Source organism: Cyprinus carpio, chromosome B14, assembly GCF_018340385.1.
Source record: "Cyprinus carpio isolate SPL01 chromosome B14, ASM1834038v1, whole genome shotgun sequence".
In the NCBI taxonomy this organism is placed as follows: Eukaryota; Metazoa; Chordata; class Actinopteri; order Cypriniformes; family Cyprinidae; genus Cyprinus; species Cyprinus carpio.
This window is the reverse complement of record NC_056610.1, coordinates 12,194,386-12,210,522: the sequence shown is the minus strand read 5'-3', so window position 1 is coordinate 12,210,522 and position 16,137 is coordinate 12,194,386. Positions and strand designations below refer to the sequence as shown.

Genomic DNA, 16,137 nt, shown 5'->3' with positions numbered 1-16,137 from the left:
TATAAAATATATATATTTTTATGAATAGAATTCATAATTATTGAAAACTGAATCTTTTCCATCCTGAGAGCATGTAAAAAGCCCATTGTTAATGAGGAGGAGCAGCTGCTGACTTCCAATTCATAAGAATAAGTCACCTAGCCAGTAGAGTAGCAAAGGCTACATCAGCGTGTGATGTGTTTAAATGGACAGATTCTGGCAGAATGCCAAACACTGCTGTTAAGGGGTTGGATAAAAAAATAACAGAAAAGCATCTAAAAAACTTTCCACCAAAAAACAGACAGTTTCCTACAGGACCAGAAGGAATGCAATAACGTTGCTGGTTCAATTGTGCAGCAAAGGCAGGTTGGGTCAAAATCAGCGAATAATTTGTTTAAAGCATGGATACAACATTTGTAATTGTTCTGTGTATTTTAAGTTTTATCCCCCACAGGTAATTTTTTATAGCTTGTTGAAATTGCCACTTATGTTCGTTGGTGCATCCCAACACAAGACACTTTTAATGGCTCTTTGCCGCTGACATTGCACCTCCAGCAGCAGTAATGGCGGACCGCTGCTTCTCACTCAGGGCTGTGTATATGCTAATAGGGCAGAGAGCGTCACAACTCTGATGTCATACTTTCCCTGAGTATGATATCAGAGTAGTGAGAAATCTGGAACTGCTAGTGTGGAGAGACTGTTTATGATCTATTGGGATTATAAAACAATGAGTGGGTGGGTTTTTACCATTATAGGCTATTATATTATTTCGTGTTTGTGTTTTTTTGGAACCTCTGATGCTTTTTCTTTGATTCTTTGATGAATAAAAAGTTAGAAATAACAGCATTTATTCAAAATAGAAATCACAGGTCCCAAAAAATATTAAGCAGAACAACTGTATCCAACATTTATTATAAATCATCTTATTAGAATGATTTCTTTATGGTTTTGTTGGTTTGTTTAATGTTGTGATGATGCTGAAAATTCAGCTTTGCTTCACAGGAATAAATTATCTTTGAAAGTTTATTAAAATAGAAAACTGTTATTTTAAATTGCAATAATATTTCGCAAAATTAAAGTATTTTTTCTGTATTTATGATCAAAAAGATACAGCCTTGATGAGCACAAGAAACTTCTTTAAAAAATATAAAAAATCTTACTGATCTCAAACATTTTACATCTTAAAATTTCCTAAAACCTTTTGTTTAAGGTTTAAAATAGATTATGAGTTTTGGATCCCACTACATTTCTTGAACATCGATGTGTTTTTTATCATACTGATGTAAAAGACGTTTATTAATCTCTAAAACATGGCACAACAATACGGACAACCACGAGAAGGAAACAGAGAAAAAAAAAAACTTTCCCCTGGTGGCTCACACATGCTCGCTCGACCCTGACGATGACTATGTCAACCCTTCAAATCAAACAGTAAGGTGGAAATACTTGTTTCAAAGAAACTGCTCCGGAGTCAAAAAGTGCCATATCTTGCTTTCACTTCTGTTCCTGGGAATCCCCTCTCTATTGTCCGCTTCCCCCTGAAACACGGCCATCACTGCAGAGTCTATATGTGAACATTACCGCAGTGTGACGGGTCACCCTGAGACCGAGGGGAACTCCCTCAGAATGCAGTGGCTGTGCTGTTTTGTTGACATCATGCTTGAGTTCACATGAGGTAATGTCAGGGAGAACCACAACATGGTACTATTGTTAAGGAGAGGGGGGCAGGGGACCGAGACTGGCAGTGATTTAATCTGGGGGTTTTACAAACCATATTGTGGGACAAAAAAACAGAACAGTACAGTACATTTCTCACTCATACTACGAAATACCACAGTGATGAGTGCTCTTGGGAAAAGATCAAAAATGCTACACCAATGAGCAAAAAAAACATGTTTTGTGAAGACGGTTGAGGTTAATGTACTGGTACCCAGAACAAAGGAAATATTAAAAACTGTCACCTAGCCTTTAGAGATGAAAGCAAAAAGCCACTCTAAAATGCAGTCACATGTTTTCAACAAATCATAATGAACAATTCTTCTGCCGGGTATATTAGCCTAACTGTCATATGACACTAAAGACTGGAGTAATGGCTGCTGAAAATTCGCTTTGCCATCACAGGAATAAAATACATTGTCTTTTTAAATTGTATTAATATTTCTAAATTTTTGATCAATTGGTGAGCATTAATTGTGTAAATGTTACAGCGGCTTTGAACTCTGTTTATCTAATCTGAAATAGCATTCAAATGACTTTTGAAAATAAATTTGACTACTTGCTCCTTCACAGAACTTAAAGTGTACTTACTACAGGGAAAGACCTTGTGATCAACCTGTGGTTATGCATACCAGAGCACAATGGTAATGTTTCATGGATCACTCCTTTTGGGGGGCTGGAAACAACAACTTTTTGCTTTTGTTCAACCACCTAGGCCACGTCACCCAGAAAAGCATATATCAATTAATATTACCTGTGAGCTGAGGCGTGGTGTGGACAGCTTCAGGCTCCTTACACACCGCCTGGAGTAAACTGACAGCACTGCTGTTCCCAACATGCTTCAGTCCCTCCACCAGCTCACGCACTGTTCCTCCGGACACCTGCAGAGGAGACAGCTCATCAGCAGAGCAACTACTTCTGCAGTACACCGGAATCAGACTAAGAGACAACTTATTTTTTTTCTCATTTTCTGGTGTTTATTTAAGATTCATGTAAAAGTAATTTGTAGTCAAAAGGCAGTAAATGAGTTGACCTCATAGCTGTCCAGCAGCTTTCCAGCAGGGCAGGAGCTGAGTCTGAAGGCGCTGGTCAGGATGCCAAGCCCCAGAGCGTGAGCAAGACTCTCCCAGCCTCCCGTCTGATCTTCCAGTGCCTGGCACAACTCCTGCTTTGTGTCAGAGCTCAAGCTCTTCATGTCACCTGCAAACACAAGCCAAACACACATTTAAATGCACACAAACACAAAATCGTTTTACTGGTTAAAATCAGGGTTCTACACCTTTAAAATCAATTCCCATGAGTTTCTAAGGGTTAAAAAAAATATTTATACAGTGACTCCATTTATTAGTTATTAGTAATATATGTATTTCCAAGTTTTTCACAAAAGTGGAAACCCTGACTACAAAAAAGTATAATTAAGAAAGTGGATAAATATAACAAGATTTTTTTTTTTTTTTTTTTTTTTTTTTTTTGTAGAGCCTACTACATTAATTTTGGTTTTTTTTAAATATTTTTAAAGATGTCTCTTTATGCTCATCAAGGGTGTATTTATTTGAACAAAAATGCAGTAATATTGTGAAATATTATTACGATTTAAAATAACTGTTTTCTATTTTAATACATTTTAAAATGTAATTTATTTCTGTGATGCAAAGCTGAATTTTCAGCATTACTCTAGTCTTCAGTATCACATGATCCCTCAGAAATCATTCTAATATGCTGAGTTGGTGCTCAAGAAACAATTCTTTTTAACTATTATAAAAAAAATAAAAAAAAAAAACAAAAAAATATATAATAAATATATATATATATATATATATATATATATATATATAATATATATATTTGTATTATAAAACGTTTGTGCTGCTTAATATTTGAGTGGAAACTGAATTTATTTCGGGATTCTCTGATTCTTGTAAATAAAAGTATTTTTTACAATTTTAATTTTAAATTTTTTTAAATTTTTTGTATTTTAATTTGAAATTGATTTTGAATGAAACTTTTGAATGGTATTTTATTTGATAACTTGTGTTTGTAAGAAAATGGTTGTTGGGTTGTTAAGCTTATTCTATGTTTGGTTTATTATAAACCTGACAACACAGATACATCACATACAGAACCAATCACAACCTGCAATGCAATTACATTACATAACACAACAAATATCTGAAGAAATGGCTCTCTATCCTTACCTCTGGGGAGGTTGCCATGTTCAGAGGGGTTGTCCCAGGAATATAGCCTTCATCTTCCTCCTCTTCCTCTTCACATGTACCACATAACTCATCATCTTTGAAGAACAGTGGTTCAAAGTTTTCTTTATGAGGATCTGCTCCTAAAAGCAATGTACACAACAATAATAATCGGTAACCTCAATTTGAAGTAATTTACTGAATATGGTCAGAAAAGTACTAATCATCACTTGGATGAGTGATCATATATAAATACATTTATAAAGATGTTGCTTTTGATTCAATTCTACCAGGCATACAATGTATGCAGAAAATTGATGACAGCAGAACAGGTTGTTACAGACAGTTATTTGTGACACCTGTAATAAACACACACTTCCTCACCTGCAGCCATCAGGATCGCACACAGTTTGGTTGAGTCCCGTCCTGCAGCAGTGTGCAGAGGAGTTGAACCGTTATAGGTGACACTGTCTACATATGCATTACCCTGCACAGACAGAATATTACACACATAAAGTGTCTTTCATCAAGACAAAATTACGATTAAAGCTTCATAAGAACATTATTTTAGCCACATAAAGTGTCTTTCATCAAGACAAAATTACGATTAAAACTTCATAAGAACATTATTTTAGCAAGGATTATTCTGCAAGGATGCATTAAACTGATCAAAAGATATGATAAAGACATTTATAGTGTTACATTTTTTTTTCTTCAAATCATCAGTTATTTTATTATAATTAATTAGATTATTTTTTTGTTTTATTAATTATTATAAATGTTTCTTGAGCAAATCATTAGATATAGATATGAATTATTAGAATAGATATTAGTTTTAGTTTATGATTTTTGATTTTTTTCTGAATGTTAGTGTTATGATGATGATATATTATGGTTTGCATCATAGGAATACATTACATTTTAAAATATATTAAAACAGAAAACAGTTATTTTAAATTGTAATAAGGAGGCCTTTGCTTCTGAACTCTTCATACTGTATGTAGTGTTCACTAAAGCAACATCCTTCAAACCCATCACTGTACCTCCAGCAACAGGCACCCGGCGAGGGAAAGGTTTCCCAGTTCTGTGGCCAGGTGAAGTGCGGTGCGGCCACATGTGAGCTCCTGGACTTCTACATCCGCCCCAGCATCCAGCAGGGCCCGCACACAACTCAAACTGTTTGCCTGTACAGCCAGGTGAAGCGGACAGAGACCTGAACACACACACGTAAACACATCTGAGCATACAGGACAGCTTCAAACCAGCTTAAATCTCACGTAGTCAATCCACCGTACCTGCTGTGTTGGGGATGCTGGTTAATTGCGCCACTGATTTGTGCTTCAGCAGCAATCGCAGCACGCTATCCTCTTTCTGCTGAGCCGCCAGGTGAAGTGCCGTGTTTCCATGGCGATCTGTAAGCGTGACATCCACCTCGGCCTCCAACAAGGCCTCGACTGCCTCTTTTTGCTGCGTCAACACTGCTAGGTGCAAAGGAGTCTGGAACAGATGTATCAGATGTATCCGTTTTTGGAAATTTCAAAAACAGAGATCCCGTTGTAAGGTATAGTGTGAGTTTGTAGTTTACCTGGTAAAGATCATTCCTCATGTTAAGTACATCCTCTCCGGGGAGAGCCGAGATGACTTGTGCTAGATTTCGCACGGCATCTGTCTGACTATGGATCACTCCCAGATGTAAACCCCTGAAAGTCAGATCCAAAACAGAACATTTAAGTAAGTAAACCTTTGATCTTTGGGAAACAAAGACAAACAACATCTGAAATCATTTATTCATACTGACGTGTTTTGGCGAGAAGTGGGAAGTTTATGAAAATGGAACTTCTACAGAAACATGAGGTTGGGTTTTCTGACTTACGTGTCTCCATTCTCGTCTTGAGTGGTCATGAGGGGGCGCTGTGGAGCCAGAAGCATTCTAGCATCACCGCTTACTGCGAAATGAAACAGAGCTTGAGCCTGTCTTCCAGCAAGCTCAGCCAAATGAGGCTCTAACACACAGCCTAAAAAGAGCAGACACACAAATACACACATTAACACAGAGATATCAAAAAGCAATATGAAGCTTGTCTGGGTTTTAGCCCAGTTTGACCAGAGCTGGAAAACTTTACACAAGCTTAAGTTTCAAATAAAGTCTAACCTGTGGTGTTTAACTCCAGATCTTCTGTAGGATCTGTGTCCTCACTTGCCACTCCCAAACCGACAGGTTCAGGCTGGGCACAGATTCGACATGCTGTCGGATCATCATCACTATCACTGTCACTGTCCTCATCACTGTCTTCCACTGGTTCTTGATACGCTATAAGATGAAGGAAAACTGAGAAACTGGCTTTGCTGAAGAGCAATATCACATTACGTTCACTGTTTCCACAAAATAAAAAAAATAAGTGCCAAAACCATGTTTAACATTCATAATAAGAAATGCTTCTTCAACAACGAATCAGCATATTTAAATGATTTCTGAAGGCTCATGTGAAACTGCTGACTCAAGTAATGACAGCCAAAAATTCTGGAATAAATTATCTTAATGGATAGTAATATGGACAGTAAAATAATGGTAGTATGTGTGACTATACAGTCAAAATTGCTGTGATGATAGCAGCTTGATTGACAGCTTGGACACCCACCATGCTTGATGGTGGTCCCGCCTCCTCCCATGCCCGAGGAGAAGTTGTATCCAGACCCTAAATTGTTATAGGTTTGAAATCCCTGGAAGTAATGTCCTAGATGACAAAAAAAGAATGTTAGCTAACATCATTGACCTTTTATGCATGGTGGGATTTTCAGGCTTCTCATAAAAATAAAAATAAAAGTACTGCTGTGTGAAGTGTAATGTTATATTGATATACCTCCTCCTCCTCCGCTGGGACCACCCCCTGCTGTTGACCCACCCCCTCCTCCTCTAAACATGCCCCCAGCTCCGCCTCCTGCTCCACTGTAGTCCTGGAAGTTTGGCAGAGTCTTCTGTCGCTTTCTCTGGACTTCTTCTTTGTCTAAAAACAGTTTAGAAGAGAAATTCCATGACAAGAGTAAACATATGGTGTAGGGCTGTCACTAACGATTATTTTGCAAATGGAGTAATTGGTCAATAATTCTGGCAATTAATCGAGTAATCAGATAATTATAATAATTTTTTGTGGTAATAAAAATAGACCTAAGTGGAAAAAATAGCCTTTAAAATGACTTGAATTTACATGGGCAAAATGCAATCAAGTATTTTTTTAAATCGAGTACTCGAAATGAATTGAGGAATCATGACAGCCCTTGTACGATATATGGACAGATTTTGCACCTTTCACTCAATTGTTAGTTAGTTAAAAAAAAATAAAAAATGTAAATTGTTGAAAAATATTTACATACTATATATATTTAAACATGCAAAATAGAAACAGTCTCACAAGAAATCTAAGAGCTCTGGATCCTGTTATATACACTATTTTTTCGGTTCGGTCTTGTGACAATATATTGCAATTTTTGTCTTGGCTTTCAAAATTAAAAACAAAAAACAAATCCTGAAAAAAGAAAGTTATGTTGCACAGTAACAATCAAAGCTTTATAGAGTTGGTTAAACATTATACCTATAATCTGTGGATGGTAGGTGAAAGGCTTGGGTTCGCTCGTTTCATTGTCTGACTTTCTTTTTAGCTGCACAAACACAGAAATGGGCTTCTGGAGGTTCTGGTCCCGATATTTAGGCGTCTTGAAGACGATGGCAAACTAAAGGATGGAATTGAAAGGTGGATTATTCATTCCGCCAGAACATTATTTTTATTAATACCATAAAATCACAGTCATCTAAAGTCAAGATGTAACAGTGACTTGCCTTGATGAATTAATATTTTTGTTCAGCAAGGATGCATTAAATTGATCAAAAGTGAAGGCATTTATAATGTTACAAATTATTTATATTTCAAATTAACAGTGTTCTTTTAAACTTACTATTCGTTTAAAAATTCTGAGAAATATGTATTAGTTTCCACAAAAATATTAAGCAGCACAACTATTTTCAACATCGGTAATAAGAAATGTTTCTTGAACAGCAAATTAGCATATTAGAATGACTTCTGCAGGTTCATGTGACACTACAGACTGTAGCCTTTAAATTACATTTTAAAATGTATTCAAATAGAAATCAATTATTTAAAAAATTTAATAATATTTCACAGTACTGTATTTTAATCAAATACATGCAGCCTTGGTAAACATAAGAGACTTCTTTCAAAAACACAAACTTTTAAAAGGTTGCTTATGAAGAAAGTAAACAGGGTCAGTTTTATTTCATGTTGACTTAATAAATCCCCAGTAGCTGTGCTTTACCAACTATTTACCCAGAGAAGTTAGGAATTATCCATAAGAAAACAGACCAGAGACATCATTAAAGCAGAAAGCAAGTCACTGAACATAAAGGATCATGCAGGGTCAAACTGTTGCTTCAGAAGTACAGTGTAGCAGTATGTGGCGGCAGATGAGTTCATGTGCTGACCTGTCTGTGGACGTCAGTGGGGGAGAAATCCCCGTAGGCCTCCCAGGTTAGACCTGACTCATCGTCTTCATAAAACCGCACCTGGATATCATCTATCACAACAACAAAAACAAACAATGACATCACATACAGTATGAGGAAAAGAAGAAAATGAAATTATTGTGAACCAGTGGGGAAAGAAAGAGGAAGTGATCGTCACCACACACACAGAGTACAATTTGAATATATCAGTCATCAGCATGCAACACGTCGCTACTTCCGCAAAAGTCATGATTTACCAAAGTACAAACTTCATTTAATGGCGCAACAGATATGCACATTAGGAACACATGATCTAAAAACATATCCAGTCTAGGTATCAGATGGAAATACCCTGGTATTTTGATATATACCATGATACCAAATGATTCAAAAAACCATGTAACACTATATTTACAAATTACTAGGGCTGGGTATCATCGCTATATGATTCACACTATATGACTGTCATTTAATGTGTTGCAATTTATCACAATATCATAGCTGAATCACAAATGAAACTGTGATATCAATCTTATTCCTCATTTTAAAACACTCCAGAGAACACAACAGAGGATTTAGTGCGTTCTGATGGTGAACGATGATCATTTTGTATTTCAAGATCATATATTTATCCTACATGACTTGCCCATGAAGATCCAGTTTTCATCATGAGCGAAGGGAGGAGAAAACAATATGAGATAAGAGAAATGGCGAGCAAGCTGTTGAAAAACAGACGTATAGTGAACTTTCTTCTGCCGCGTAATTTGCATATGAAAAGGGGAATTCCCTATAGCTGGAAAACTGCAGTGAAAACTTCCTTCAAGAGTGGCAATACGTGTCCAGCATCTATCACACAAGAACAAGGTGGCTTATCAGCTATGGGTTAAAGGCTAAACTGTTTGAAGCTGGCTTCATTCAGGAAAAAAAAGTAAAACACGGCTTGTTCAAATGTTCCTGATCCCTAAATCATCTATTCTACACCATTAAACTCTGGCTGTTCTCTTGAAATTATTCTTGTTCCAATTTAGTTTAAAAAATAGCAAAGTCCCCTTTAAAACAATTTATTTCCATTTGGTGGCCATCTAGGTAATGCCTCCGGGCAGCTTTTTCCAGCCAAGCAGGTACAGCTCTCGCCTGCTTGAATGTTAAGAGACTGAAATCTTTGAAACTGTTTGTCAATATTATTTTAAATAGCATATTTCAAACCAGAAATACAATTGGACTGTAATAAGATCATAACCTTACTCCTTTAACTGAAATCATACACATTAATACATTAATGGACTAAAAGTTGGTCCAGCTAATTTCAAGAATAAAACAAACAGGTGACGGCTCTGTCATAAGGTGGGACTTCCTGTCATTTACCAAAAAGACGATTGGCTCTGTAAAACTGAGCATTATAAGTTATCCTATTCACTTTTATGCAAGTGTATGCATTTACTACTCTTAATATTTCTCTGTTCTGTTTTTGCTACTTTATTTTTTTATTTTTATGATATTTTAAAGTTTGGGATTTTTGGGTTTTTATGATTTTGTGTTTTGGTTTGTTTTTTTTTTTTGGTCAGTAAAAAGAGTCATATTGTAAATATTACAATTTAAAACCATTTTCTATTTTAATACATTTTAAAATGTAACTTGTGATGGCAAAGCTGAATTTTCAGTAGCTATTACTACATTTATTATTATTAATCAATGTAAAACAGTTGTGCTTTTTATACAATTTTGTAGAAACAGCAACATTTTTCAGTATTCTTTAAATAATAGAAAGTACAGAAGAACATTTATTTAAAATCTTTTTGTAACAGTTTAAAAGTCTTTAATGCATCAATTTAATGCATCCTTTCTGGAAAATAATAATTTTAAAAAATCTTACTGACCCCAAACATTTGAATGGTAGCGTATAAGCAAATGATCTGTAAATCTAGGAATTTGTATGTTAATGTCATCGTGGTTGTGACGTCACAACCATAGTAATTTCTGAATGACCCTTTAAAGGGTTAGTTCACCCAAAAATGAAAATAAGAGGCATCCTAGGTGTATATGACTTTTATCTTTCAGACGAATGCAGTCAGAGTTATATTAAAAATTGTCTTTGATCTTTCAAGCTCTATCATTGCAGTCAGCGGGTGTTGCATTGCTTTTGTCAGAAAAGAAGTTAAATAAAAAGCGCCCATCCAAAAAAAAAAAATTGCCTCACAGGTGTGTGTGAATTGTTTTACTGTAGTGAATCAATGCGTTTTTGTAAGAAAAATATCCATATAAACACGTAATAATCACTTTAATCTAGCTTGCTCTCACAGCTGTAAAAGGAAGCAGTTCCAGGCAGATGACGTATGAGGTTAGCTTTGCGTATGCGCCGTTCCGAAGTGATGCACACGGAAACGCAGCGGAGAGATCAAAACAAAACAACAGTCACTAATTAGAAGTACAAAATGAGGATTTGTAAAGAAGAATGTCGGAGGATTTCGATATAAGTCATATATCAGATATACGACTGGTTTTTCCTTTGCTAAAGTAAGGAAACTTTGCTTCCTTTGCTCCTGTTAACAGACGTTGGTTTTCACGACTCACCGGTGCATGTGCAACATTGACCTCATACGTCATCAGCCCGGAGCTGCTTCTGGGCACAAGCTAGATTCAAGTGATTATTACGTTTTGAATAAGGATATTTTTCTTACAAAAATGCATCGATTCGCCACAGGAGGCCTTTGTTCACCCCCCGGAGCCATGTGAGACACTTTTTTTTATGGATGGGCACTTTTTATTTAACTTCTTTTGGACTGAAGCATTGCAACACCCACTGACTGCAATGATAGAGCTTGAAAGATCAAAGACAGTTTTTAATATAACTCTGACTGGAATCGTCTGAAAGAATAAAGTCATATACACGTAGGATGCCCTGGGAATGAGTACAATTTTTGGGTGAACTAACCCTTTAATGTCTCCTCTGTGAACATTATCAAACCATTTATTTCAAATAGCATGGAAAATTCATGCTCTTCACTAATGTCCTTAATTCTGGTCAGCAATAGCAGACTGTTATGACATTGCTTTCTGACCTTTCTGGACTTTGTCACACAACAGATAGACCTCCTCTCCTCCCGTCACACAGCCAGCAGTCCGATCCATCCGCACTATCTTCAGATTGGAGGCATTTGGGGCCTCTAAAAAGGCACAAGAGAGACAAAGGCATTAGAAATGAAACAAGTCTTTCTGTTTTTCTTTTTTGTGGAGTTTCCTCATTTTCCCTTTCCTTTCTGTAGCAGTCTCGTTTTACAAACATGAACTCTGACAGTGCTAAGAAAAGAGGCAGAACTGGAAACAGAGATTATTAGAAAAGGGAGGGGAAATCGAAAGTGTAGGCCTAGTTTCAGAGAGGAAGCAATACCCGATAGTTCTCTGTCAGAGAGTGAGAGTACGAGTGAGAGAAATGGAAAAAGAAAATGAGAACGAGATCAAGAGTGAGATTACAAAGATATCAATAATTAGCCCCAAAACTCTGGGCTAAAAGCCATAATTTCTAATGACTATGAATTATTTAACAACAACTTAACCCATTAAATTAACCCATTTCATTACTTAATAAATAAAATAGAATAAAATAGTAAAAACTAAAAACTATTAAAAATGTTAATAAAAGCTATATTAGTATCTCAGTTAAACTAAAATAACACTGCTATGAATGCTTTTAATTGACATGGTCAGCATCAAGGAGGATGATACTCACTGCTGTCAAAGATGGGGTCTGAAATGACCGGTTCCAGTCGGCGGGAGAACCCTCCATCACTGTCGGGCAGGAAGGCTGTGAACATGAGCCGTACTACGCTCAAATCCATCTCCTTCGACTGATGAATAGATGCACTGCTAATCAGGTTCCTCTCAGCATCTAAAATACATGAACACACAGTCAAAATATGCTGAGGTTATTTATATTCAACACCTCAAGCATTCTCTTAAACTTTTCTGTTGACCAGAGCATTCTTAGATCATCAGGAGAATTCTATTCATAGTGACTTACAGTACATTATTTATAGGGCCAGTGCCCATGGACCGAACTGTCTTGGTATAAAGTGAAACGTGATTGCTCCTTGTAGAGTCTGAACCAACAACCTATCGGTTACTATCCCAGATCTTCAATCTTTAAGCTACAATGACCATAAGCTCATCAGGGCTCTAGAATTAGGATGGTCACTTGTATTTTTGGCTTGAAAAGTACAAACCAATAGTAATGCATCTCATTGCATGCCATCATTTTCTTTGTGGTGATGCAGGAATAAATGTCGGAAGGGGAAGTAAATATCTGAACTACCATCCTGATTTGGCCAGCAGAAAAATGGATAGATATCCTAAACAGAGACATAATCTGTCAGGAAAATTACACACACACATAAACACACTTCTCCTACCTGTGAGTTCTCTGGGCACGCGAACCTCTCCTTGTAGGACATCTATCTCAGGATGGATAGATATACCGTAGTTATACCCCATCCTGTAGGCCTCGATCATCCTCTCTTCCAAAACTTTGCTTACGTTCTTCTTCGTCACATGCAAAATGCCCAAGTTAGGAAAACTGTAAAACATTTGCAAGTGAACATTAATTAGGAGCCTCACTGTCATCGTTGCATGTACCAAGAGCTGTTGCTCAGAAAAAAAAGCATTCTGAATAACTGGATGTTGAAGGACAAATTCAGACCTGATGCTTGAATCTTTGGGCTGCAAGTCGGCAATGCAGATTCCTTTATCGCACTGTTTGCCCACCAGGCTGTGAGCATGAAGATGGGGCTTTACAGTGTTGGTCACCAGCTGAACTACCACTCGCGCTGCACCCTGGTAGTTACAGATCTTTGCCCCAAAAACAAACAGAACAAAAACATTAAAAAGTGGTTCATTTGCAGCTGACTTTAATCTGTTAAATACCTATACCTATTTGAATAGCTCATTTGTAAAAACAGATAACTTTTTTTTTTTAATGTTCAAAAATCATGCTTTTTTTAAATCCTGCATTCCAATTAAAGGGTTAGTTCACCCAAAAGTGAAAATTCAGTCATGAATTACTCACCTTCATGTTGTTTCAATCCCATAAGACCTTCATTCATCTTCAGAACACAAATTAAGATATTTTTTGATGGAATCTGAGAGCTGTCTGACCCCGCATAAACAGCAACGCAACTGAAATGTTCCAAAGTTGTTCCCTCCTCCCATTTTAACCTCAAAATTTTGACAAGCCGCCACTGGCTGGACATATGCTGTTCTGTGTCAGCTGCGTCATGCCGATACACTGTTTCCGTTCAGATCAAAACACAACAACGTAGGAAACAGTTCTGTCGTGACGCAGCTGACACAGAACAGCATACGTCCAGCAGATATTCTCTAAAATGTTATCAGGGTAAGGCTGTAGGGTGATGAGGTGGATGAATATTGTTGTTTTTTTTTTTTTTTTTTTTTTTTTTTTATTTTGTTCTCGTAGATTAGTATAGTTGCTGATGAACCACTGATGTCACATGGATTATTTTACAGATCTTCTTGCTTCGTTTCTGGACTTGGGAACATTTCAGTTGCATTGCTGTCTATGCAGGGCCAGACAGCTCCCAGATTCCGTCAAAAATATCTTAATTTGTGTTCTGAAGATGAACGAAGTTCTTACGGGTTTGAAACGACATGAGGGTGAGTAATTAATGACAGAATTTTAATTTTTGGGTGAACTAACCCTTTAATACCAGTCAAACTGCAGTTGGGTTATTTTGATTAAATAATAACTAAAACGTTTTGCAAATTAACTCTCTCTCTCTCTCTCTCTCTCTCTCTATCTTTGATTAAATAATAACTAAATCTCTCTATATCTATATATATATATATATATATAGCAGATATTTGTTTTATTGTGAAATAATTATAATACTTTCACGATAAAACAAAAAAAATCATGTTTTATTGTGAAATAATAATGTATAATAATTATGTATAAATTAAAAGCATCATTACTGATAGATTGTAGTTATTATTTTACAATAAATATATCATTGACATTTTATAAAATGTATGTCAAATAATAATTATCATTTTATCAACAAAACAATTAATATTAATAAATTACCATTATAAATATAATTTATATATTTTAATGTGAAAAAATCATCATCTAATCAAAAACAATTATTTATAGATTATCAGTATTACTTTATGATAAATAATACATGAATTTATTGTGAAATAATAATATTGATTAACATTATTAAACAATAAATAAAACAATATTATACACTAAAATTATCGTACATATTTCAAGTAGGTAGACTATATACAATCTGAAGTATTTGTGTAGCAGTTCCACAAATACTTTACATAAAGTCTAAAAGGCAAACCAGAAGACATTAATGGCAAAGGAATGTCACAGGTATGCTAATCTCATTGTGGTGGGGGAAATCCCACCATTCACAGGGAAAGTGGGTGGACCATTTGTGGACTTTTCCACAACATAATTTGGCCATTCTTATCAACAACATCCTCAACACACAGAAGAGCTAAAATGAAAACAAAAAAAATGCCACAGTAGACTGAATTACAAGCAAATCCCAAACATTAATAAGAAAAGACTTAAAACTGTCTCTTCATGACTCATTTGACAAGGTGAGTGGTTTGGCTGCTTCTATGGGCCAACTTCAAAGATGGCTCATCAGACACTTTCTCTGGGACGAAATGACTCATTCTCATAGCAATATCAACCCCCAGAAAAAAATACCCAGCGAATATCAAAGAATATGAACATGAGCCCCTCTAGAAAAATCGTTTGATGATATCATGAAAGCAGTGGTGCCACGCATGAAAACATACATGTGCTCCCATACGTGAATAATGATCCTCCATCTAACCCTTTCAGATCCGGCTGAGAGTCAAACAACACTAAAGACAGCTGCTGAACAGTTGATGTACTGTATAGGCAACAGATGAGCTAATTTCCTCCTACTGTGAGCAATGATATAAAAATTCATCAACCCGGAAATCCCTACAATAAACCCATATACCTGTAGATAAACAAAACACCCTTATAGTAGACCACAAGTTAAATACCAACATGAAAATCATAGGGGATCCCATTCTCTCGTGTTGAAATAACCAAATACATTGTTGAGAAGTTTTTTTTTTTCAACTTTTTTCAATAATAGCACAACTAGCAATGTAAATTCATGAAATTTGTTATGTTTCCTCTTCCTCCACATTCAAATTAAGCTTGTTTGGATTAAAGGGGAAAGAAGAATTTAGGGAAACACTTTACAATAGGGTTAATTGATATTTATATTATGTTGATGAAACATAAACATCAATTAATTAACATTTAAACGTGTTAATTTATATTTGTTTATACAGTTTAATGCTGATCAAATGGGGCGTACATGTACTTACACAACTCCATTACATAAAAAGACTGCACTATATATAAATAATTACAAATTATAAATATATAAATTATCAAATAAAAGGGTGCAGCTGCTATTTAGTCAGTGCAGACATGCACTGAAGAAAACTTCAGTAGTTTCAGCACTGACTAATATAAATGCCTCTGATTGGCCATTGCATTCAGAAGCTCAACAGAAATGTGTGTGATTGATTATACTGCTCAACACTGCGCAAACAAAAAAATTTTTTTGAAATGACCTTTGCATTAAAAGGTTTGGCCAACTTGATTTACACCAAATGAAAAACATTTGATAAAGAACTTGGAGCCCTAGTAAAGCC

General features: G+C 35.9%; 1 protein-coding gene across 1 annotated transcript in view; it reads right to left on the bottom strand.

Annotated features, from left to right (window-relative positions):
* The window catches only part of LOC109101949 (nuclear factor NF-kappa-B p105 subunit-like), a 34,192-nt gene that overhangs the window by 2,101 nt on the left and 15,954 nt on the right, over nt 1-16,137 (bottom strand). Inside the window, 19 exon segments of the mRNA XM_042738106.1 lie at nt 2,450-2,576; nt 2,729-2,895; nt 3,090; nt 3,725-3,766; nt 3,849-4,030; nt 4,272-4,374; nt 4,931-5,100; nt 5,183-5,384; nt 5,473-5,587; nt 5,761-5,902; nt 6,040-6,198; nt 6,527-6,622; nt 6,749-6,892; nt 7,478-7,616; nt 8,383-8,474; nt 11,463-11,567; nt 12,131-12,289; nt 12,810-12,973; nt 13,097-13,245. Of these exon segments, the coding sequence (XP_042594040.1) occupies nt 2,450-2,576; nt 2,729-2,895; nt 3,090; nt 3,725-3,766; nt 3,849-4,030; nt 4,272-4,374; nt 4,931-5,100; nt 5,183-5,384; nt 5,473-5,587; nt 5,761-5,902; nt 6,040-6,198; nt 6,527-6,622; nt 6,749-6,892; nt 7,478-7,616; nt 8,383-8,474; nt 11,463-11,567; nt 12,131-12,289; nt 12,810-12,973; nt 13,097-13,245 (2,458 nt within the window).